Source organism: Marmota monax, unplaced genomic scaffold, assembly GCF_021218885.2.
Source record: "Marmota monax isolate L192 unplaced genomic scaffold, Marmota_monax_Labrador192_F-V1.1 WCK01_AAM20220418_F8-fsc00007, whole genome shotgun sequence".
NCBI lineage: Eukaryota > Metazoa > Chordata > Mammalia > Rodentia > Sciuridae > Marmota > Marmota monax.
The window spans coordinates 15,922,735-15,948,767 of record NW_026692781.1 but is presented as its reverse complement, the minus strand read 5'-3'; the positions used below and the strand labels follow the sequence as shown (position 1 = coordinate 15,948,767).

General features: G+C 35.5%; 1 protein-coding gene and 1 long non-coding RNA gene across 6 annotated transcripts in view; one reads left to right on the top strand and one right to left on the bottom strand.

Annotated features, from left to right (window-relative positions):
- Positions 1-26,033, top strand: part of Pde1a (phosphodiesterase 1A) — a 366,193-nt gene that overhangs the window by 256,363 nt on the left and 83,797 nt on the right. For all 5 annotated transcript variants that reach the window (XM_058580302.1, XM_046447395.2, XM_058580301.1 and 2 more), the window contains one exon: positions 21,926-22,108. In XM_058580302.1, coding sequence (XP_058436285.1) covers positions 21,926-22,108 — 183 coding nt within the window. The remainder of the gene's footprint in view (positions 1-21,925; positions 22,109-26,033) is intronic.
- Positions 10,235-14,922, bottom strand: LOC124094543 (uncharacterized). The gene is made up of 2 exons (XR_006852270.2): positions 14,714-14,922; positions 10,235-10,470 (listed from the first exon to the last, which is right to left on the bottom strand). It is a non-coding gene; the product is annotated as an uncharacterized LOC124094543 (long non-coding RNA).

The following is a 26,033-nucleotide window of genomic DNA, read 5'->3' as shown; positions in this document are numbered from 1 at the left end:
AATGATGAAAGAGAAGGATTCTAGGGTGTTTTTGGTAAAAGAATCAGGGTGTAAACTGAAAATTTCAGCCAAAATTTCACAGAACATATAATGTTCAAGGTGCCATGAACATGTTCAGGTGTTCAAGAGTACTGAGTTACCTCTGAAGGACCCACAAAAGGTCTCTAGGAGAGAAAAGTAGCCTACATTTGGGCATTTGTTACATAGAAGACAGCAAAAGTGTCAGTCTAGTAAGACCTCTGCCCTATTATCCCCTGTCTGTCCCACCACCTTGTTGAACAGTAGAAGCAGTAGAGTAGGGGCAGGGAATGGAGAGTGAGCGACCCTCTAGGTCCCCTCCCTTCTGAAGGTATCATGTCTGAGCTTGGGGAAGGTAAGAAATGTTAAACTAGAGGTGAGATTGAAGTTCTTATTTATCTTTGTGTACTGGACTTCACATAAACAATAGGTAATATTGTTTAATGGGCAATAAAGACCCGATTCAAAAATCAAAATGATACAAAAGGCTTCATCAGTCTTGCCTCAACCTTAGTCCCCAGCTAATCTCTTATTATGCGATATATGACAAAATTTTATTTTGATATTTTCCCTCCTTCTTTCATGGAAGCTAGCATAGAACATATATGATCTTTCATTTTGCTTTGTTTTTTTCCCCACTAACTAAGGCAGCAGGAGGATCTTCCTGCATCATTTTTTGATCTTTTTTATACTCAACCATGAAGATTTTCACTAATAATGACAGAGACGGCCACAGCAAAGGCTGTGCTGCACAAGTGGTTCTGCTTTGGTGCCCAGAATGGAGTTCCTCTGCCAGAGCATGGTTTAGAGTTACAAATTAAGGGGGGAAATCAAAGGAACACTTTTAGATTATAAATTCTATCCATAATTGTTTTCACTGTTGAATTTCACTGAATGAACACACACACACACACACACACACACACACACACACACACATATATATATATGTTTATTCTAAGCAAACAGATATTCAGAATGTGAATTTAAAATATCTGATATTGTTCCTTTAATTTCTTTGTTCCTTTATTTTCCTGTGTGGCCTTTATTGTCCACCAGTTGATTGGACTTAACAGGCTTGACTTCTCTTTATTCTGTCCTTGGCTAGACATTTCATTTTATATTTATTTATAAAATTAAAGAATTTCTGGACTGAGGGTAAAACTCAGAGGTTGAGCACAAGGCCCTGTGTTCCAACCCCAGCACTGCAAAGCAATAACTAGCCCTCCAGCTCCCCAAAAAAGACTTTTACCTTCAAGAATTATATATATATATATATATATATATATATATATATATATATATTAATAAAATTACATACATATATAATAAAATTCATCTTATAATGGCAATGTTAACTATCTGGTTTTACCTAAGAATCATGTATTTCTTTTGACAGATTATTGCATGCTATATTTATTCATTTTATGTTATATTTCCTTTCTCTGAAAATTATGACTACATGAATATTTTGTTAATGTAATTTACCATGAACCCTAACTCATTTAAATATGAATTATGTTTAAAGTATAGTTCTTTTTCATTTGAAAATTTCTCTTTTATAGGAAAAAAAAGGTTAAGCACAATGTTTAACTGCTTCATGGTAGAAATTTAATTTGGAGGGGAAGATTGCTTCTTACCACAAAACATCCCGGTTCCTAATGCCAACCACATCATTCCCAATTTCTACTTAAATGACAAGAAACGTTTTACCCTTTCATTTTAATACTTCCATGACATCATTATTTTTAAACTGGATTAATAATAACAGCCCACATTTATGCCATCTTCAAAAGGTTCTTGTTTCATTACTTCACATAGTTTCACCCCAATCCTCAATATTATTTTCTACATGTCACTAATGAGAAAACTAAAGATCATTTAAACATCACAACAGTCCTAGGAGATAGAAATTCTGTTATTACCATTTTGTATATAAGGAAACTAAATCACATAAAAGTTTAATAGCTTACTCAAGAGAATGAATTGAAGAGTGGGATTAGGACCAGGGCAATCCAACTCCAGAGCCTAGGCTACTAAGTACAATTCTCATCCCCATCCCTTTTGCAACATTCAACCAAAAGTGACTGACTGGAAGTTTGATGGACACTCATGTGCTCTTAAGATCCTGAGACCTGGTGGGTGCAGATAAAGTTGTATCTTATCTGTTCCCAATTTTGTCTTCAGTGATGACATACTGGTAGCTTGAAATTGGCTTTGGTGGGATATTAACACCATGGAAAATGTCAAACGCAACATTTACCATCATGCCATTGGCTAGACCTAAGATCTCCCCTTAAGAGTCTTCTAAGAGCCCAGGTTTTATTGTCAAATATCAGTTTAGAAATTCTTAGAACACACATAGTTTGATTTCCTATACCTATAGTAAGACACATAACATTAAACTGAAGATGTTTCTATTGAGATATGCATAGAATTATTTTAGTGTCATTTGCCTTAGGAATATTACTAAAATAAGGATCGTTTAAAAGGAGTATGGCTTGAGAAGCATTTAGTTGATTTTTATTTATATTTTTATATTCTATATGGCTTCCAAAACTTATTTAAAATTAATTCAGTGAATATTCCAGAAGTGTTGCTTGAAAGTTGATTGTATTGAAAAATAAAAGACAAAAAAAAAATAAATAAAGGTCAGCATATAATAATACTGGGTAGAACATAAATTATTAGTTGGTTTAAAACATTCTTATTTATTTATTTATTTCTCTTCTTACTAAATATTAGTGACTACAGTTTTCAGTTAAGAAAACAAAACAAAAATTTCTTTTTAAAGATGATTTTGGTGAGAAAAATAAAAACAGTTTCTGACAAAAATCAAACTGACCTTTGCAGAGATTATAGCACAATTCCCTAGTGAATGTGAACATTTGTTGGTTTTTTAAAAAGACATTTTCATATGCAAATGCCAATATTTTATGAGTCTTCCTTTCAGATATGTCCCTAGAGGCTATTATTTTCAAAGTCGCACAGTTGTAATCCAGAAACATGTGGCCTAAAAAGAAAAAAAAAATCTATTCGTCCTTATTTGGATTGGGCCACTGCCAAGCAAAGTAGCATCCTTGGCCTCCCAGGCAGCTGACTGGGAGATGTACTTCCAGAGATGGATACTGTGCTTACTGATGTCTGACAAAAATAATATATAACTTCATTTTGTTTAATGTGAACCAATCTGTTTTAGGATTACATGGTTAAGAGAGTATAGACTCTGGATTGAGAAAGAATAGGTTGTTCAACAGCTGGATCCTCCCATCAATACTCTCCTTCTTGAAGGCAGTTAGTTACTTGAAGTCTATAATATCACACTTTATCATCTGTAAAATAAGGACAATGCCCACCTCCAGGGTTGGCATGAGAATGAATGTAGTACAGTGCCTGACAAAATAAAAGTTAGATTATAGCCATTATGTTTGTTGTACTACTAAAATGCAAATACACTTTGCATTTTGGGGATATATAACATCTTAAGGTATTAATTTATACCTCCTATTAAAGATATCAATTAATTTCCTGATAATAGTTTTTTTAACTTGCTTATTTATTCTAATTTGTTATACATGACAGAAAAAATGCATTTTAATTCATAGTACACATACGCAGCACAATTTTTCATTTCTCTGGTTGTACACAAAGTAGAGTCACACCACTCGTGTCTTCATAAGAGTAATGATGTCCATCTCTTTCTACCATCTTTTTTACCCCCATGCCCCCTCCTTTTCCCTCCCTCTCCTTTGCCCTATCCAAAGTTCCTCCATTCCTTCCATGCTCCTGCCTACCCCCATTATGCATCAGCATCCACATATCATCCACATGTGGCCTTTGTTTTGGGGGGATTGGCTTATTTCACTTAGTATTATATTCTCCAACTCCATCCATTTACCTTCAAATGCCATGATTTTATTCTCTTTTATGCTGAATAATATTCCATTGTGTAGAAATACCATAGTTTCTTTATCCTTTCATCTACTGAAGGGCATCTAGGTTGGTTCCACAGTTTAACTATTGTGAACTGTGCTGCTATAAACATTGATGTGGCTGTGTCACTGTAGTATGTTGTTTTTAAGTCTTCTGGGTATAAACCGAGGAGTAGGATAGTTTTTTGATCTTGGGAAAATGAATTCAGTTGGGCTCTAGTTGCCAGGGAGTGAAAGCAAAGCATAAAATAATGGAAAAGAACTTTAATGCAGAGATACACATTCTTATAAAACACCCTCAATCAACTAGTGTGTCTTAGTAAATCTAAGGGTCCTTAATCTGGGGATAGATTATCTCAAATGAGAATGAGTTGATGTTAATCACTACTGCAAAAGTTATTAAGTGAGCTTCAGGGCATCTTGGAGGCTAAGAATATTGGAATCATTGAGTTTAGGGACTTACCCAGGAACCTCCACTCATTCACCAAATATTTATTGAGTACCTGTGGCATAAGGGCCAATTATGTCAAAAAACAACAAGGTTGAGAGAGAGAGAGAGAGAGAGAGAGAGAGAAACAGACAGAAGCACATTGACAAATTTTACATGAAAACACCCAGCAGAACAGAGGGAGTAACATGGAATAAGGATTTGGAGTCATGACTTCACTTGCAGGTATTTCTTAGTGTGAATGAATTTGCTGTCTGGCAAAGCTCTCCCTATCCATTATTAAATATATGGCTTCTGACAAGAGGACTTTAGATGAAAAATGTCTGGAACATGCTAGATACATGGGGACTGAAGCTCAGAAACAGAATGCCAATGAGAGATATAAATTGGGAATTATAACCTAGGATTCTCACTTTTTTTTAGGACCTTGTACATGCTAGGCAAGTGCTCTGCCACTGAGCTAAATCCCCAACCCCTCAGATTTTTTTTAATGTCTTTACTTTGTTACTAATCTTTAATATTTGCAGTTCCTTTGCAATTCAGATATGTTGACATCATATCATATCTCAAAATCCTAAAAATTTTGAGAATGTCTAGTGAAGCTTTACTTATTTCACCAATCTGTCTCGTCACTTTCCTCTGCTGCCAGCTCTTGCTCCAGCTACTGAACTGTACCTGTGCAGGTCCCTTCTTTCCTTCCAAATTCCATCTATCTATACACAGCTCCTAAAAATTAGCTGAAGCCTTTCCTCCAGTTTCCCAAATTGAAGCTAAAAACAGTTGCAAGTTCTGTAACACCTACTGTAGAGGTACAGAACTCAAACCCTTGCACATAGATTTTCTATCACCCATCCCTCAGCATTCCCTAAAGTCTGATGCACCTCTCACCTCTCACAGAAACCAGTACTATTTCCTGTGGAAGTCCTTTCAACATGTTTTCCTATTCTAAGTTCAGCTTCTCAAGGTCCAAGTCCCAGATAAAGAAAGGGAACAATCAAAATTAATGTCGAGTTGGACATTCATCTCCCAGGACCAATAGTTGTGCTAATGGAATATGCAATTTAAATTCATATTTAGAAAAACAATGACAGTTTTCTAAAGGATACAGAATCTTCAGTGATCAACTGTGTTCACAGTATAGATGAGCTTGCATATTACTGTTCAAGGATGTTTAGTTTTTGGAATTTTATTTTCTATTATATATGCCAGAGCAAAACCTTTACTTTATCATAAAAACAAGAGCAGTCTGCACAAAGGTAAAATATATCTCTGTAGAGTATGATAATTTTTTGACTTTTCAAATGTCATATTTTCTCTCTTATAACCATTGAGATTTTTAAAAATTCTTGGAGTTCCTTATGGAAAGGAGTTAGTGTTACTTTAGCAACTGAAGTCCAGGGTGAGATGCGGAGTGGGAGGGAAGTCAAGGACAGGCAGAGGGTTCAGGAGGAGACAAGTACATAAGGGCAGGCATGGAGCTATCAAAAGTGAGACTTAGAATGGATACAGAAGCAGGTGGCATATCTAAAGAATGCAGAGTGCCAAGTTAGCAGAGAGCTGGGACACTAAAAAGGGTAAATCAAATGCCACAATGAGGACCAATGTATGTATGAGGAAATTACTGATGCCTGTAAAGTGTAGTTTCAGTAAAGAGAAAAAAGCTACTTGCCATATTATGGTAGTTTAAGAAATAAGTGGGGAATATCTTTGTGAAGTAATTAGTATTGATGAGTTTTCAAGAATTTACTAGTAGACAAAAGAGCAGAAATAGAGCAATCTATTAATAGGGACAGATGCTCAAAGAAGTCTTTTCTTATTGTGCTTCATGTTGGTTGTAGAATGAAAGGCTGCAATCTGCAGCCTAGAAACAAAGTTTAAAAAAATCTAGAATAAAAAGGGGAAAAAAGTTCATAGATTAGATAAAAGTATCCTTGGGAAGCTATTTAGGAAAATGAAAAATGGTCATAGGTAGGAAATACAGATGAAGATGGTGCTAACTAGTGCTCAGCCAAGGGTCTTTAAATAACAAACACAGGTAGCACCCAAAATAGGAAAGGTCAGTTAGTGTTTCACTTCTCAGCATGTAAAAGTGCTACTGTAATTATGGCCCATGTATGAGCAATGGGTTGCAAAACTCAGAGATCCATGTGAAATGGAGAATGAACTCATTGTATGTAGTCACTACAACCTGCCCATCATGATGGCATTAACTCAGGCATGCTCCTTTGACATTTAGAGTCAGAGTATGAAAGAGAAAATGGAGAAGAACTGCATTAATGAACAGTATTTAGGAATATTTCAATTTTAAATGATTGGAAACTGAACCAAGCCAGCTTCAACTGAATGATTAATTTAGTGGTTCTTACTGCTGCCTATAGACATTGGTTGATTCAGGGCACAGATGATGTCAACAGATCAACCTTTCTGTTTTGCTTGCTCTGGACGGTTCTCCTCTGATGCTTTGAATTATAGGAAGGTGGTGGCAATATTTCCAAGCTTCATACCCTCAACCTGTCAAATCCAGCAGGAATAGAAAGGTTTTCTTTCCCACAGGATCCAACAGACATATTCTTAGGTTTCATTGCCTCTAGTTAGGTAATATGCTTATCCTTCAAACAATCATTGTGTCCTGGAGAACTGGATACACGAGTTCAGGAGTCAAGCATCCCATGAGACACATAGGAGGTCAGTTCTATTTAAATCACTTGCCTACACATTGAGAATGGAGGAGAGAGCTTTCCTCAAAAACAACAACTATGTCCTTTTTACTGTGAAAATCAAATGTTTATGTCAGTACAAACAAGGAGGCCTGGATCAGGGTTTGTGGGGCATGTTGAGAAAAGCCCTTGATTGGCAGGTCAGCAGCTCCTGCCTGGCTTCATTCCTGATCCTAATTAGCTTCTAGGCAAAAGATTTTTCTTTTCTCTCTAGTCATTGCTTTTCTAACATGGAAGATGAAATCTCAAGCCCTTTCTGTTCTGCAGTCCTATAGTCTTTCCTGTGGTTGAAAGTCCCTTGCTCAGACTGAACTATCCTGGCCACCAGGAGGTTGGCAAGGGAAAGCTGCTTATTATTTGCTCATTGGAGGAGCATTTAAAATATGGGCTCTTATATTTTTTAGATTGTTTTTACTTGGAGAAGCCCCTAAGAAAATCAGTTTGAGAGAAATGTGCTAAGACATTGCTGGAACTCTGTGAATCCTTAAAAAAGCAAATTATAAATTTTACAAATTCTATGCTTGTGGTGTTAGTTGTGGGGAGGGACTGCTGTTTGGAGTGCTGTGTGTATAGGCTCTTCTCACCCTGTAGATGGAGTAGGAAACCAGGCTTAGGAAAAGTCACATTACTTTTGATTGGGTTTATATGTTCTGTATCATATAGATGTGGTATGTTATTTCCTACAAAATTTCAGAAAAATATCATTAAGGACAAAAAAATCCATATATTAATCTCACTACTGTGGTATTTTTGAGTCAGTAAAATATAAATGAATGTTTTCTGGATTTGAAAAATGTTATTTTAAATACTATTCTTTTCTATGGTGACATTAACAATGAAAATTGTTTGATAGTTATATCTAAGGCAACATATTATGCAATTTGCCAATATTACTGCATGTAATTCTCAAAAAAAGTCTATGAATGAGATATTCATAACTGTAAAGTTAATAAATGCAAGGCATAAAGAAAGAAAGTAACTTGCTTAGGATCATGTAATTATTAAATGTCCAAGACAAGTTCAAATTCAAATGCAATATGCCCAACATTCATTTTTGTTTTCTTCATTGTCAACAAAACCTACTCTTTAAAAAAATGAAAAAAAAAATCTATCTTCTTTTGAGAGTCCAACCTCAGCACCAGACCCAGGATGGGTGAATACTAATTGATTTAAACCAGTTACCAGTCTCGAGTTTCCCAGCCAGTGAGTTTAGACATTCACATGTGATACAATTTGGACAATTAGAATTGTCTCCAGGAAAGACTGATAGGGTTATTGCCAGAAGGTTTCTTCTCCATAGAAAAGGATGTTGTTTGTGAGAGTATGATGCTTGAAATTGATATAGCCATCTTGCTAAAAGCATAAAGCCAAACCTAATATTAAGCTTGATGATGCAGAAAGATGAAGGAAACCTGAGTCCTTGAAAATGTTGTTGGACTGCTGATTTTAAAATTCCCTTACTGAAGTCAATCTACCTTTAGGTTTTTTTCTTAAGGAAAATAACAGAATTTCTCTGTTAAGCCACTTTGACTTAGGTTTAGTGTCATTTGTCATTGAGAGCATTCTTCTGGCCATGTAGGTCTGCCTTATTCCAAACCCTTTAAACCCATGTTCTTAATTTCTAATTGCTCCAGGAAGTCAGTTTATCCTAATAATAAATCAGTACACAAATGTTTGGTTTCTAGAATAGCCACTTAAAATTCATAATTTATTTTTTCATAAAACAAGGTAAGAAGTTGATTAGATTTCCAAGGTAGCCCACAAACCACATTGACCCCATGGCACAGCCAAATAACACCAATGGTACTTGAGCAAGTATCAAGTACTGGAAATCAGATACCTAAGGTTTGTTTCTCATTAGGTGAAAGAGAATTTCCTCATTCTTTTCCACATTCCATCAGCAAGCCTAGTTCCAAGATATGTGCTGCCTCTGTCAGCCCTCCATCTTTTCTCTCATCTCCCCATTAGTCTCATCTGAGTCAGCCCTATGTGTGAGGCTGTCTCCGGCCTCTGTCTAGACCACCAGTCAGTTTTTCACTGGCATCCTGCTGTCCTACAGGTCCACCTAGGAGTGGGATAGGGCTCTCAGCTCCCTTCCTGGAAATTTATCTGGATGTGTTATTGCCCTCCTCATGGTTTTCTTGGTTTGGAGGTCAGACAGGATTCAGTGTCCCTTCCTCGATTTCTCCTGCTTCCCTTTCTGACCTCTTTTCATTAACCTAGGGAATCTCTGGATGATCACTAGGTTGGAAACTTTGCTTTGACTGATTCATAGTCTGATGTTTTCTTTGCCTGGGCCTTTCCTCTTTTAATTAGACCTAGATTTTGAAACTCAAAAGCAAGAGTAGGGCTCTTCTTATCCTTCAGGTAATGGTGTGTCATATATAGTCATATATAACTTGAATTGGTGAATGAAATCATGCTCAATATATAGACATAGGGGCATAGGGTAACAGGAATATTTTTAAAAATTATTTTTTGATATCATCTTTTCAGAATGAAGCAGAACCTGATGGAAAATGTTAACATATGTAACAGTTGCATCAAAAGAAACAAACAAAAGTGGCATTATTCCTCATCTGGAATAAATACCTAGCTACTAATTTAATACCTAACCCTGCAAATATCTTAATATTTTGAAAATATATAAGACTGGAGATTCTGCCTATTTTATACTTTTATACATTTATTCAATAAATATTTATGAAATATTCTTCATATACACTGATACTTATTTTACTATTCTCTTTAGCTACTGTTAACTCCTTGCCATTATCATCTCTACTAGTTTGGCCTCATGGGCCTAAAAAGAAAGATATTCCTTATCTTCCCTCATGTTTCTGCCTTTGGAAGATATTTCATGGCTTTCTGGCACTCATTTTTCACACCTGCACAGTGAGAAATTGACTTTTGTATTTTGAAATCAAGTGTCATATAGATAATTCCTATTTGTCAACATCAATATAAAGGATTCTACAATGAAGATGCTTTCACAGGTATTCTTCCACGTGTCTATTCCCATGTCATTCACCAAAACTGTCCTCACTCACAGTAAAATAATGGACACATGAAATAAGTAGTGCCGCTATGTTAACATCATAGAAGAGAATTAAATCATATTTTCTGAGCAGAGAGATTTTTATTAATTGTCAAGCTGTGAATGGAGAAACAGGGCTGTTCTCAAATGATAGTGTTCATCAGAATCACCTAGAAGGCTTGATAAAACAGTGTGCTGGGCTCCACTCTCAGAATTTCTGATTCAGTATATCTTCATTGATGCCCTTGAATTTCCATTTCTAACAAGGTCCCAGGGACACACTTGGAGAATACTCTTCTAGAAGATGTCACAATGAGGCTACAAAGGAGAGATACAGAGAGAACATTAGAACTTTGATGGTTACAAATTTAATGCGTTATCATGAGTGTGGCTCAGTATTTCCCCAAGTGGTGTAAAAGATGATATTGGGCTGAAATGTCTTCCCTACCCTTCAGAAAATTCTTTCATGAACAGGGATATTGAGCAAGGGCTACTATATTGGAGATTAGCTGTGCCTCACAGCAAGTTTTGGGGACAGGGGAGGCTGGTCCTGTCCTTTGTTCTGCGGTACAGTCACCTCTTACAGGTCTGTGTGCAGTCTCCACAGTCTCTCTTATGCAAGTAATCCACATTAAAAAAAAAACAAAACAAAACCAGAGAAAACATTGATCAGATTTATCAAATTGACAGAAAAAGGAAAGAAACTTCTTTAAAAAATAAAGTTATTAAAATAAATTTGTAAGTCTGCCATCTTAAACCGTTTTTGAAACAAGAAAGGGAATAAATGATAAATAAACATGCTTTGGTGGTGGCCTGGTAGAATATATTTTAATGTGCTTCACATTCAGGAAGTACATTACTGATAACAGATATGGCATTTCAAATGTATTCTCTCTTTTATACATTAAATTTATTGTACTTCAAAGTACCCTGAAATTTTGCCAGCAGATATATTTCTCTGTGAGAATATGATTGAAATATCAGCTTTGGAAATAAATCTAAACTTCCCTCTTCCAAAATTCCCTGTTGAACAAAACTCCACTATGATTTTTTTATACATTTATTTTATTTGTTTATTTTTATGTGGTGCTGGGGTTTGAACCCAGTGTCTCATGCATGCTAGGCAAGAGCTCTACCACTGAGCCACAACCCCAGTCCCTCCACTGTGATTTTTAAAAATTAATTATTTATAAGTCTGAATTTCCAGGGAGAAATGAGACAGAGAATAATAATTGTTGGTATCATTATCGACTGAACATGAAGGTAGCCTGGATAATTTGTAGAAAAAACATGCATTTGAGGTGCAAAACCCCTCAGTTACAGTTCCAGACTCCAAAATCAGACAGACATCAGCTCAAAAATCCAATATGGCTTCTCCTGTGAGCAAATCATTTAAGTGGCTGAACCTCGAATTACTTATCAGTAAAATAGATGTAATGATAATTAATATTTACATCTTCCTCATGGTGCTCATGACATTAAATGAGTGAAAGTTTGCCTCCTTTCCTGCTTCATGGTATAAGTAATAAAGTTAGCTGGGGTCATTATCCGTATATGTCCTCAGATCATTTGAAGCCTGGTTGAAGTGCTGGTATTATCGTAGGGTGTTTTTTTCTCTTTTGGGGTACAGCTCAGAACACAGATACGTTAATAAAAGAAATAACAATGGATTCCCCTGTGAGGGAACCACTTTTGCAAAAAATCTTTCATCGTTCATACTGCAGACAGACAAACCTTTCAATTCCCCCAGCTATGTTGGAGAGGCTCCACAAGGAGGCTGCTTGCAGTATATAAGTTCAGTTTCAGCCTTAACCCTGGGTCAGTAGTGATGCTTCCCTGAACTGCACAACCCTACTCAGGATGCCCAACAATGGCCCTGTTTTGGTGCATTCCTCCCAGAGGTAGATAGGGCTCCAAAATCAGCAACCTAAAACTGATGTCCTTCTCCCCTTCTAGTTAACAGGATCTTGAAATTTCCTGCCCTGTTCAAGGTGCTCCTCTACCATATTTTGTACACTGGGTACCTGGAATTGCCTATTTAAAGGTCTTTAAGCCAGGCTCCTAAGTCTAAGTGAGCTTCCTTCTTAGGTCTTTCTTTGAAGAGGTCCTGGGTACTACTGTTTGCATTTCAGCATCCCAAAGAGCAGTCAGAATGCAGCTACTTGGAAGACTAGGCAGATTGATGGAAAATGCACGTGGAGGCTGTGGTGGCCACCTGCTTCTGTGTGAGTGCTATAAAGTGAGGGCCTGAGATGTAGACAGGTGCAGTAGGATAACCAAAACCAGCTGGCCTAACCCTATCATCCAAGGAGTTGAGAACTTCTAATTCAAACCCAATGTATTAGCCTTTTATGAAACTTATTTAAAGGTAGGATAGGGTATGTAGTAGCTTATTCACCCGATAACAACTTTAAAATATTAATTGTGAAGTATTTGGAAGAAATATGCTCTACCCTGGGTCCATCAAATGGAACTGAATTAGCTTATTTAAATGTATCCTTTATATGAATAATATGACCGAAAAAGAAAATTTTGAACTAGAGAAGTCAGTTTCTCCTAACCATATCTAGCACTTGAAACTTGATAATAAGTAAAATTGTGGACACTAATTGCCTGGAATAACTGTGTGGCTGCTTGGGTGTAACTATTTTCCAAGAGTCCACTGTAGACAGAAATATTTTCACTGACACCAAATTGTAAGAGTCAAAATCCCATGACCTCTCCTTCCATGGCCGCCTCCTCCTTTACTTCCCTTTCCCTGCAAGCTTTCTAGTTCAAAATATAAGCCCTTTGGGAGATATGTCATCTGATTTCAAGAAAAATTTTGGAATATAAATAGCTCCTAAGGATCAGTTGATCACTGATCAGATGTGGAGCCAGTTTTCACAGTGCTCTGGTCCCCCTTCAACACACAGCCTGCTCTAGGAACCTCTCAATTATGCTTTATTGACTCCATTGGGATTGAGAAAAATAGAGAAAGCATTTTTTTTCAGAGATCAACAGTGATACATTTTATGTATATACTTTTTATCATTTCTTTCTACATCATGCACTGTAAGAATTCCTAGGAAAATCCATCAATGATTCTGTTTTCATGTTTTCTTAAACACAGTCTCCATTTCCTAGGGGTAAAGAATTATGCTCACTCTGCCTTCTAACAGTAGAATGAAGAGCAATCAAACTGTTGGATATTTGAAAAGCAAAATTAATTATAACATTTGAGGTCCCATTTTATCAACTTACTTACATAAATCCCAGAGATAAAATTAAGACAAAATAGTCTTAGATATTTCAGTGGCATCATCTTATGTAAATATCCCAATATTTCAACTCATCTTAAACAATTGTACAGGAAAAATTGCAGATGATAATTCTGTCTATAAAATGTCCACATTACATTCTAGTTCTCTTTCCTGCCCTGTGCAGCTTGATCAAAGGATACTTGAAGGGCCCATGTGATGCTAAGAAATAGGAAGACAGAGTACAAAGCAGGTGCCAGAGAGAGAGAACACAAAATAAGAGAAAGATGGAGGGGAGAAAGGTGTGCCATTAAGTGTATCAATTTAGTTTTTAAAAATTGTTTCAATTTAGATGTTATCCATCTTTCAACCTTTTTTTTAAATCTCCAAACTGGAATAATGATCTTGAGTCTGCTACCACTTATTAATATGTTCATTAGGCATTTCTTAGCATACTCTATTTGATAAATGAGCATAAAAGTATTTGACAGAAATACTGGATTCCTTGGCTAGCAGCACAAAAATAATGCAATTATTTTAAAATTCCTTAATGAAAAATATTGTAAAACAAATTCTTTTCCACATAAAATGTATGGGAAGCAAATAAGCTTTCAGTAGACTCTATGCTTCTAATCTTGAATTTTGATCTTCTCCTTGGCTAATGATGTGCAGTACATGAAGCCTGGGCAGCAGCAATAAGCTGCAGCTCCCAGTCAGTCATATACTCACAAGAGTGAAAAACTGATACTCTGGCTAAGTTAGAATATTTGGTAGATTAAATGCATTTCCAACTTAGGATATTTTCAACTTACAACAAGTTGATGTTTACTCTACCGTAAATCAATGAGCATCTACCTATATGTATCTCCCTCTACAACTTGTTTTTTAAAAAAGATTATACAGTTACTATTCAAGGAGAAATTAACCTAGCAGCACTGAGAAAGGTGACAACATAAATTTCTCCCTTAACTGCTTCTTGTAAATCAAATGACACAAGACTCCAGACTAAAACTTCTACCATTTCCATTCTCACGCCACTCCCCAAGGGGTAATCACCTATCATAGTTGAGGATAAATATTTCTAGATATTTTCTAGTTATTTGATGGGAATATAACCATTGTGTGCTCTGTGCCTTGCACTATTTTGAATGTGGACAATATAACAGTGCACAAAAACAGACCAGCTCTCTGCTCCCAAGGTCTTTATAGTCTAGTCCACAGACTGTGATCACTAAATGAATAAACAAACCAGGACACATGGTATGACATCAAGTAGTGAAAGTGCTGACAGCAGGACAAAGAGATGGAATTAAGGTACTTACCATGGTGGTTTGATAGATGACCAGGGAAGCCCTCTCCACCCAAATCCAGTGAGGAAATGACTCATACCAGAATCTTGAGCAGAAAGAAAAGAGAGTGCAAAGACCCAGAAACAGAAGCAAACTTGGCAGCTTTGCCTACACCAAGGAGGTCAGAGTTGATGGAAAAAAAATGACCAACAGGGAACTTGTTATGAGATGAAATTGGAGACTTTACTTGAGATGACATATGTAGGACTTTATGAAGTAGACATTGACATGATCTATCTTAAACCTTTAGTGTGATGGCACACACCTGTAATTTCAGCAACTCGGGAAGCTGAGGCAAGAGAAGCTCAAGGTCAAATCCAGCCTTAGCAATTTAGTAAGACCTCAATCAACTTAGCAAGACCCCGTCTCAAAATAAAAATGAAAAGGGCTGGGTATGTGGCTCAGTGGTTAGGTGCCCTTGGATTAAATCCCCAGTACCCCAAAAAAGGAAAAAAAAATCCTTCTGGCTAAGGAGGGAACATGAGACTGAACTATGTCAGAAGAAAGAGCTAGGAGGCCAGTTAGGAGACACTGCAGCAGGCCAGGCAAGAGATGCAGTTGGCTTCACCACTGATTCTTGTTGCTGGTGGGGATGCGAGATGGTACAGCCTCTTTGGAAGACAGATTTGGCAGAATTTTATAAAACTAAGCAAAGCTATTGTGTTCCTTTGTATTTACTCAAATGAAGTGAAAAATCTGCTGTGAATGTTTGTAGTTTTATTCACAATTGCCGAAACTTGGAAGCCAGTAAGATGACCTTCAATACTAGAAAACATTTTTTAAAATGTAGTTTATCCATATTATAAAAACTAGTTCTTGTGCAGCAATAAAAAGAAATGAATTATCAAGCCATAAAAAAGACATGGAAAAAACTTGAATGCATATTCCTAAGTGATAAGCCAATTGACAAAGGTGTAGTTTTTTACCATATGATGATTCCAGGTATAAGACAAACTGAGAAAAGAAAAACTATGTAGACAGTAAAGAGATCAGTGGTTTCCAGGGACATGGAAAAAGGGGCTAGAAGGAGTAAGGAATACAGGGAACAGAGGGCATTTTTTAGGGTAGTGAAATTATCCTGTTTGATATTATAATGGTAGATACTTCATTATACATTTGTCGAAACCCACAGAATGTACAACACAGTGAGCCTTAATGGAAAGTATTGATTTTAATTGACAATCATATATAAATATTGGCTAATCAATTAAAACAAATGCACCACCAAAACACAATAGGCCCCAAATAGAGAAAATTGTGGAGGTGGGGGTGGACCTGAGATAGATGAGAACTCTGAATTTTCAATTCATTATTTTTTTGTGAACCCGAATCTGCTCTAAAAAAAAAAAAAAAAAAAAAAAAAAAAACTATGAATTTTTTTAAATAAAGAAAGTGCCCAAGATTGTGGTTCTCAGGAAGAGCAGAACACAGAGTTCTTTAGAGAATAACACTCATTCTGAAAGAAAAACAAAAACAAAAACAAAATAAGAAACTCCTTGTCCAGAATAAAAAGGTCACAGTTGGCTGGCTATAAAGACTTGCCCAATTTCACATACCAGAGTAGCAGAGATGGGTGCATAAATGGTTGGAGATACTTAGAGGCCATTTTGCAACTGTGCTATAGAACAGAGAAGGATCTTTGAGGAGCACACTTGTGGCTACCCATTTTTTGCCAGCCGAAGAGAAAGAAAAAGACTTCTAGTACACCATGACCCACATCCTGACACACCCAGGTTTCCTTCTTGTCTGCTGTATGTGTTTTCCCAGTCCTTCCCTTCAGACTTTTGATTCAGTAAAATATATTCAGTAAAAAATATTGCTTACCCTAAGATAAGCAATAATAAATTTTAAAAATAAATTGAAAATGTACCAACACAGAATCCATACAAAAATTCTATAAAATCAAAGTGAAAAAGAATCGGAAAACCATGAACAAAGAACCATGGCAGAAGAATAAAGGTATTTCCAAATGCTCACTGTAAATTTAAGAACAATGAAATGACCATTTCTGTACCAAAAAAAAAAATAACAAAATTAATACCAAGAAATAAATAATGTAATACAAGGAGGAAAAATAAAAAAAGGTGGGTATGCATAGCCCAGTAAGCAAGGGAAAAGTAAGACTCTTCAGCAGAGAAAGAAAGCCACTCTTTAAGCTACAAATTTAGGAAAGTAAAGTGCTTTACAAATGAAACACTTTAAATGTAAATGAGTATAAATTTTCAAAATAGTTCCTAATTGTCTTCTGTATTTCAATAGTGTCTGTCATGATATTTTCTTTTTCATCATGAATTTTAGTAATTTGAGTTTTCTTTCTCCTTCTTTTCCTTAGGGTGGTTAAGGGTTTGTCAATTTTATTTATTTTTTCATAAAACTAGCTTTTTGTTTTGTCAATTTTTTGGATTGTTTCTTTTGTTTCAATTTCATTGATTTCTGCCCTGATTTTAATTATTTTCTGTCTTCTACTACCTTCAGTGTTGATTTGTTCTTCTTTTTCTAGGGCTTTTTAGATGTAATGTCAGGTCGTTTACTGACTTTTTCTTCGTTTAATGAATGAGCTTAATGCAGTGAACTTTCCTCTTAGCACTGCTTCCTAGTGTCCCAGAGATTTTTGATAAGTTGTATCTGAGTCCTGATTTACCTCTCAGAATTTTTTTTTAACTTCTCCCTGATGTCTTCTGTTATCTATGCATCATTCAATAGCTTATTATTTAGTTTCCAGGTGTTGGAGTAGCTTCTATTTTTTATTTTATTATTGATTTCTAATTTCATTCCATTATGGACAGATAGAATGTAGGGTATTATCTCTATTTTTTTTTTTTTTGTATTTGCTAAGACTTGCTTTGTGACATAACATATGGTCTATTTTGAAGAAGGGTCCATGTGCTGCTGAGATGGAATATTCTATATATGTCTATTAAGTCTAAATAATTGATTGTTTTATTGAGTTTCATGGTTTCTTTGTTTAGTTTTTGTTTGTAAGATCTATCCAGTAGGAAGAGAGGTAAAAAACAGGACAAGAGGAAAGACAATATTACTCTAAAAAACAAACAAACAAAAAGGTATAGTGGGAAAATAATAGATATGGAAACTAGATGAAAGAGACCCCTGATAGACATAACCTATTTCCCTGAAGAAGAGAAACAAACAAATAGAACAGGAAAAAAAATGCAACAACAGTAATAAAATACCATTAGGACTTTGACTCATGGTGAAAAGGCATAATGAGTATAGGAAAAATGATGCCTAATATTCACTACCAATTAAGGCCTAGAAAGGTAATGAACTTAGCAAATGAAAGAGCACTTATGTATTGTGCTCAGTTAACTGTAACTCTTCGTGAGCTCAAAACATCATTCTTACAAGTCATTCTATTTTCCCCACAGCATCCACAACGGCCTCTTAGAAACATAAATCACATCACAGCCTGTTTAAGGCGTTACAGACATTCCCTTGCAAATCTGACAAAAATTCTTCAAGGGCTTGATTTTAGCTGATTTTATCTATGTTTGACCCCTGCCATGATCTCCTTTCTTCTGGCTTAGTATTCTCCAGTCACCTTTGGCCTCCTTTCTGTTCCTTAAGCAGCTCAGTACTGATTCTGACTGGGGCCTTTGCATTTTCCTTCTCCTGGAATGTCCTTCTCTCAGACTATCTAACATAGAATTCTTTCTCATTCCTCAGATCTTAACACCTTCTCTGACCATTTATCTAAAGTAGTGTTTCCTCTCATAATTATTTCACCCTGTTCTTTTCTTTTTAATCTTTTTTCTTTAAAATAAACATATGAAGGGGGCCATTCTAAGTTTTCAATTTTTAATCAATGCACAGGTTGACAATAATTTGTCAACCTGATAATTTAGATAATTTAGATAACGGTGTTTGGATTCATAATGACTAAAAAGGCATTGTAGTTTATTGCAAATAAGATTTTTATTGCATTTTAAAAATGGAAATAGGGCTGGGTGTGCCTATTACATGCCTATTATCCCACAGGCTCAGAAGGTTGAGGCAGGAGGATTGCAAGTTCAAAGCCAGCCTCAGCAACTTAGCAAGGCCTAAGCAACTTAGTGAGACCCTGTCTCAAAATAAAAACTATAAAAAATGTCTGAGGATATAATCCCTGGTACCAAAAAAAGAAAAGAAAAATGGAAATAGGGTTTATATGCTCTCTTAAACAGATAGTAATGGAGATAAGCAATTGGTGTCTGATTTATAATTGACACTGGTAGTTACTACACACTGTTCATGAGTGATGGAGAAAGAGAGATTGACTTGAGGAATTGGCTCATGTGATTATTGGGGCTTGAAATTTGCAAGATATCTCAGCAAGCTAGAAATTTCAGCAGGAGTTAATGTTGCAGTATTGAATCCAAAGGCAGTCTTGGAGGCAGAATTCCCTCCTATTCCAGGTACCTCTTTTTTCTTAAGGCCGTCAACTATAGATGAAGTTCACCCACATTTCGAGGGTAATTAATCTGCTTTACTCAGTCCTGATTTAAATATTAATCACATCTTAAAAATATCTTCACAGTAACATCTAGATGAGAATTTGACCAAAGAACTAGATATCATAACCTACCCATGTTGACACATCAACTTAACCATCACAGAAGTGCCTATTAGTCTTCAATATTTGCTTTTTAGTTATACAATAGCATATTCTATGCTTCTCTCTTTGCACACTAACTGCTTTTATTTCCATGCCCACTACTTAATCCATACCACTTTCTTCTCCTGCAATCTCATATATGCTCTTCTTCTCTAAATAAATAACCCGATGCGCTAGGACTGAGAGTTGCCAGACTTTTGAGTAACATACACTGTGAGGACTATTGTTCTCACACACTAATTTTCTCATGTTTGATGATCTGCCTTAGATAATTATGAGTTTTAGGGCATATATTTTTAAGGTCACTAACATCAAATTTGCTGTAGAGGAATTGGCAACAATTTCCTCATGTCTATCATTCTACTCAGATGAGCTGACAAGACAAGGCAGGAGTAGAATGCCTAGAGCATGGTGACATCACAGGGCTACAGCACAATGGTTCCTGTCCCACCTGCCCTGCTCTGTGCTTTATTTGATCACCACATAAGAGACAATAGAAATGCAATGAACTTTAAAGTAATGAATATTTTAAGTCACACAGTAGAGTATCTTCCTGAAATGGGCTGATGAATCTAGTTTCAAATGGGCAAAAAGGCAGAAAAAATAATTTACTTTGGATTACAATGTCGGCTTTTTAAGGGTAAATTAAAAACATTAAAACATAAGAACAGACAGAAAATTAAACATAATATAAAGTGAGTATTAATCAGTTTTAATACCAGTTATATCTCTTTTATCCCCCTATGTGTACATGTAGTTTTGTAACTCCATCACTTAAGTTGTGCTTATTCTCTCATAAGGTATTTCATAAATACATTCATGCTACTTAATGCCACAAAAATAAATGTTGGCAGATGACTGTCTTTCATATGTGTATAGGGGACAGTGGCACATGGTCATTCAAAGGAACATAAAGATTTACTCTTTTGTATTATCTTCTGATCCTCTCTTTGGTCCATACTTGGCTGTGTTGGGTGGGCCTTGTCACTGTTGCCCTTTGTTTTGTCCCTGCCCTGTTGGTGTGTGATGTGTCCTTGAGGCTTTGGCACATGCTGCCATCTCTGGCTTCCTTCCCTCTATTAACTCATAACCCTTAGCCCTTATTCTGTTGCAAAGAGATTCACCAAAGCAAATGGAACCCAAAGGTCAAAGCTAAAGTGTGCAAAAAAGAGCTCTAAGTTATTAAATTGTACACTGACAAGAAAACAATCAGGTCAGATGACAGGCAGAGCTAGCCTGTGTTCTTCCTGGAGGCAAAGCTCTACTGCTCTGTAATGCCATTTTTGTGTTTTATGGAGAGTCCACATTCTTGCCAATTCAGATCTTTAGGAAGTTCTTGACTATTGAAGATGACAAGCCTTAAAATAAGGATGATTCCTTAGTTCTTTCTTCCATGACAGCTCTTACTACCCAGGCCAGGCAGCTTTATATAACTGGAGTTCATATGTGAGAGGGGTAGTGGTTTCAGCTACTGCTCACAGCCTCATGAACATAGTTCCCCATCAGATCTTTACTCAGTGTTGGCTCTTAACTGGAGATGCTTCTTCTACCTTGACTGGCTCAATCTCCTAAAATGAGCTTTCAAACTACAGTCAGTCCTCTGTTACTGTGAGTTCCACGTCTGAGGATTTTACCAACCATGCATCCAAAATACTCGGAAAAAAAAATTTTTGTCCATACTGAACATGTATAGACTTTTTTTTTCTTGTCATCACTTCTTAAGCAACAAAGGAAAATATAACTATTTAAATGGCATTTACATTGCATTTGGTATTGTAAGTAACGTAGAGATGATTTAAAGTATCCAGGAGGCTATACTTAGGTTATTTGAAAATACTTTGCCATTTTATATAAGGGACTTAAGGATAAGCAGATCAGGGTATATTGAGGGAGAAGGTGTTATCTTGGAACCAGTTCCCCAAGAATACTGAGGGATAACCATAATCCATTGATTTTCTTTAGTTAACATTTTTTGAACTTTTAAAAAATCTGTGGTGTTGATATCAGAAATAACATTTTAGAATACCTGAGTTTAACATTTTCCTAAAAATTTGAAGAACTTACTGATGAAATGGCATCTACACCTGTGAATGAATTTTGGAAACATCAAAGCCTTATTTAAATAGCACATACTCTCTATACTATGTATATAAGATTGTTAATTATAAGACAACTTTTATTGTTTTGACCCCCCTCTTTTCTTTCCACCCAGTTGCTTCTTTTAATAGCAGACATCTGTTTATGAATTTTCTTCCCTATCTTTTCTTAGTTTTATTCATTATTGGAATGATATATTAACAGTCTAAGCCTTTTAATGGGTATCATTATACATCACTGTAAGGAGAGCTGCAATTGCTCACACCGATTAGTTCTTGCCTTTAGAAGGTGATGAATTTGAGAAATTAAGAGCTTCCCCAATGTTAACCCACATTTTTTTTCTTTTTTAACATAGTTCATAATAAGGACTAATGATGATAATTTGCTATTACTAAGTCTAATTGCAATGCTTGTTTTCTTGTTATTAGCTTTTCTTCATTTTTTTCCTAACATTTACTGTGCATACATTTTTGCAGAAGACTGCTGGATACAGAAGATGAGCTCAGTGACATTCAGTCAGACTCAGTCCCATCGGAAGTTCGGGATTGGTTGGCTTCTACTTTTACAAGGAAAATGGGGATGATGAAAAAGAAACATGAGGAAAAACCAAGATTTCGAAGCATTGTGCATGCTGTTCAAGCTGGAATTTTTGTGGAAAGGTAAGCAAAACTATTAGTATCTCAAGAAAATAAAATCTAAAAGGCAGTGAATATGTTCACTGTATCAAAGTTATGAGAGACCTATATTGTATTCATTGAGAAAAACGGTAACCATGACTTGAATGAACAGGTTAGGAATTTTGTGATGAAGTTGCCTGTAACTAGATATTTTTGCCTTGGATGTATTATTCTTATTTATACTAAATTGACATGAAGACTGAAAGGAAAGCCCTTTGAATGACCATTCTGAAATGATTTTTTGTGCTTAACTGTTAAAAACTAGTCTAACACATAGCACATTATACAATTGATTTTGTCTGAATAAAATGTAATAGCTCATTTAAAAAATTCTGTATTGGGTAACAACCTACTTACCTAAGTCAAGCAGGCCTTTTTCTGCCATAAAAAGAAAGGAACTTCCTCTTCCCCTCTTTCCATCATGAGAAGAAAGTTCTCTCATTTTCACTTTTGAGAAGTTTTTCAACACTCATGTCACTGAAACAGGGTATTCAGTGGCCCCTACACCATGGAGTCAAATCACCAAAGTTTTCATGTGAAACACAGCATCATGTGACTCAGTTTTACATGCTTTTAACTTTTAAGAGCAAAATTTATTTATTTTTTCTAGGAAACAAGATGTTTCAGAAATAAAACTACAAATAGACCCAAAATAAAAATGCCCAACAAAATTGAAAAGTAGTTATCAAAAATCCCTTAGACTAACACATAAATAAATTATACATACAAAAAGATAATTTAATAGTTGAGAAACTAATGAAGTTGAAGAACAAAGATTTTTTTGTCAATGTACTGTAAGGGAGAACAAAACATTTTTCTTTTGTTCCTTCTAGATCTCACCTCCAATAAACATTCTAAACTTTAACTTTTCTGTGTTAAAGGAACAATGGGAATGACATTTGAATTTTAAAAATATAAATAAGGGTACATACAAGGAGAATACAGTGCAACTTAACCATGTATCATAACCACAGCTCTGAAGCTTCTAATATCTCAGAATGTGAATGTCACTCAAAATAGCATCCACTGAGTGATTATTCATTATTTTGCAAATTTTTTAACCATACCTAATTAGCTCAGGTAAAGGATCCCTAAAAATATTCTGAATAGTTTGGTGATATAACAACACCCTCTTTGGTGCATAAACTTATTTCAGTTCTCCCAGGCTGGACCAGAAGTATGAGGCAAATAGGCAGGGATGAGGAAAAAGAGTGTCCATAACCATATTCCTGTTTTTTCAAAACAACTTACGCATACATGTGACGGTTATTGATTTCCCAGAGCACCGAATTTAAAATATCTAAATAGAATTTCAGGAAGTTAATAAGAGTGTCACAGATAAAAGAATATGTTTAATTTACTAAAGAAATATATTTTGTCTTCTTTGGTTAAGAAAAAATTGCAGAAGTTGGCAAACTGTAAATAAATGCCAACTGTGGATGAAAACCAACTGAATTTGCATTTCTATTCATGACAAGATTAAGAAAAATTCAGTAAAATATATTGACATGCTGAATTTCCATTGTGTGTGCTACTTAAAACAAATTTTATTTTATAGCATATAGAAATATCAAAATGTATATATAAGCTCACTAAATCAATAAGCAGCTTGGAAACTAATGAGGAGAGCATTTAGAAATGATATCTTTTAATCACTGCTGAATCCCCATTAGTAACATGTTTATCTTGAATTTTCAAAAATATTTCTCTTTAATCCTAAAAAATTAGCCTCCTTCTTGAAGTTTTGTTGCTTTCTCCTCTAAGGCTTCCCTGCCAATATTTAATACCTCAGCAAGTCCTGGTAATTAGTAACCTAAATGTGTCCTGATTTCACTACTCACTTCCTCATCTCTACTCTGGCGTCTCCAATCCACGCCTCCATAACCTACCATCAGAAACAGGAAGTAGCTTTCTAACTGGGCTTCCCTCTTCCTCTCTTGGGCTCTCCAAACAACTCACCTCACAGTGATGTTATAAAATAAAAATTATCTCTGTCACTCTTAAGGTACAAACCTTTGGATGATTTCCTATTTCACTTGGTAATGGGACCTCACTTGACCAGACACCTCTTTCTAGCCTCATCTGTTGCTGCCCTCATCCTTGTCCAAACATCTCTACCAGCCTTGATTTCAATTCCAAGCACATTCCTAAACTCTTTCCTTCCTTGGAATTCTGCTAAAAATGATCCTCCCTGCTATCCTATGGGGCCCATTCTGTCTTTCCAGATCATTCTCTGATCCCTCTGGATTCTGGTCCTCCAGCACTACTCCAACCAGGAATTCACCTCATGGCACCTATTACTGTTTCTAATCATATATTGCTTCTTATTTTTTTGTCTTTCTTCACCACTTATATAAACCTCACAAAAGCAACAAGAATGTTTCCCTTATTTTTCCACTAAATTTTCCACTGTTTAACACGGTGTTTGGCATAAGATAGGGTGTTTTTTTTTAAGGTTTTGAATTATATTTTATAATTATAGTAAAAACTTCCAAAATCAATGCATCATATTTTCAATCGGACTTCACCACCTGGAGGATCCCAGGAAATTCATTATTCTTTTTCAGAAACTTGTGATCCCAGGAAATTCATTATCCTTTTTTTCAGAAACTTGTGATATATCACCTATCTACCAAAGCACAAGGAAACCAGATTAAGGTTCTTCCCACGCTCATTCTGATTCCAGGGAAAGTCATCTTAATTTCCATCTGATTTTCTATTTCTAATTTTCTATCATAGAATTCTATTCCTGATTATAGAATTAGAAATGTATGATAAAGAGGAAGTTTGTCTCTTTAGAAGGACAATCTTTCTTTACATTCCATGTGGTGATAAAGTACATCCATAAGTCTTTCTTTATAGTTCACGTGGTGATAAAGTATACTGATACTCATTTCTCATCCTCCTCCCAGTCTGAGAAACTCACTGGCACCAGAGTTTCCAGTGATCCCAGGGAGCTCTGAGTGATATAAGGGTTGGAACCAGAGGGACTGGCAGCAGATTGATGAGAACAGCTATAGTAATAGTAATACAGGCTTTCTTGTATGGAGTCTTTATTAGATTATGAAAGGCATTTATACCCTTTAGCCCACACACAAATCCTTTTGCAAATAAATGACATTAAATAGCATTCCAAAAGTCTTACCACCAGTCAGCAGCTAACTCCTGATTCAAAGCACATGTTCTCTTTGCAGGGATACTCCTTTCCCTGACATGATTTCACATCACTTAATGTCTTAAAATTTCTTATTCCTGATTGGTTTTTCCACTGAACCTTTCCCTGTTGACCACCTTTTCTTTTCTCCAGCACCTGTTTTTTTTTTTTAGAAATACTGACTAGAAAAATAGATAGAAAAGACTGTTTCTCACAAAAACAAACAAAACACCCACAACCAGGAATCCTTATTAGCAGTAATTATTTTCTAGATCTTTTGTGGTATGGTTTGTACCTTCCTTGCTCTGGAGGATTTAGAATAATTATAGCTATCTCAATGGAGTAATTAATATAAGTATTTTTATTTTTAAACTGCTCTTAAATCTTCCAATAGAGAGAATGAATGGGTAAGACTAATTATTATACCTACACCCAAAATAGTTTACAGTTTTTTAAAATAAACATAAAATTGAAACACAAAAACAAAATAACGAGGTGTCTGGAATAAAGTGAGAAGATATTTTTATAAGAAAAAAATCTAGGTTAAAGAGACAATTAAACAAAAATATTTTCATTCTGAGTTTCCAAGAAGTCAAGATTTAAAAGAAAAAGATGATAAATTACTTGGATTTTTTCACCTTTAAAAAAAGATGATTTATATATAGAAACTGAGTAACATGTCTTCCAGATTTTTAATATAAAGTTCATTGATTAAAAAGGTTAGTATCTTCCACAGTGGTTTTACAAAAAAAA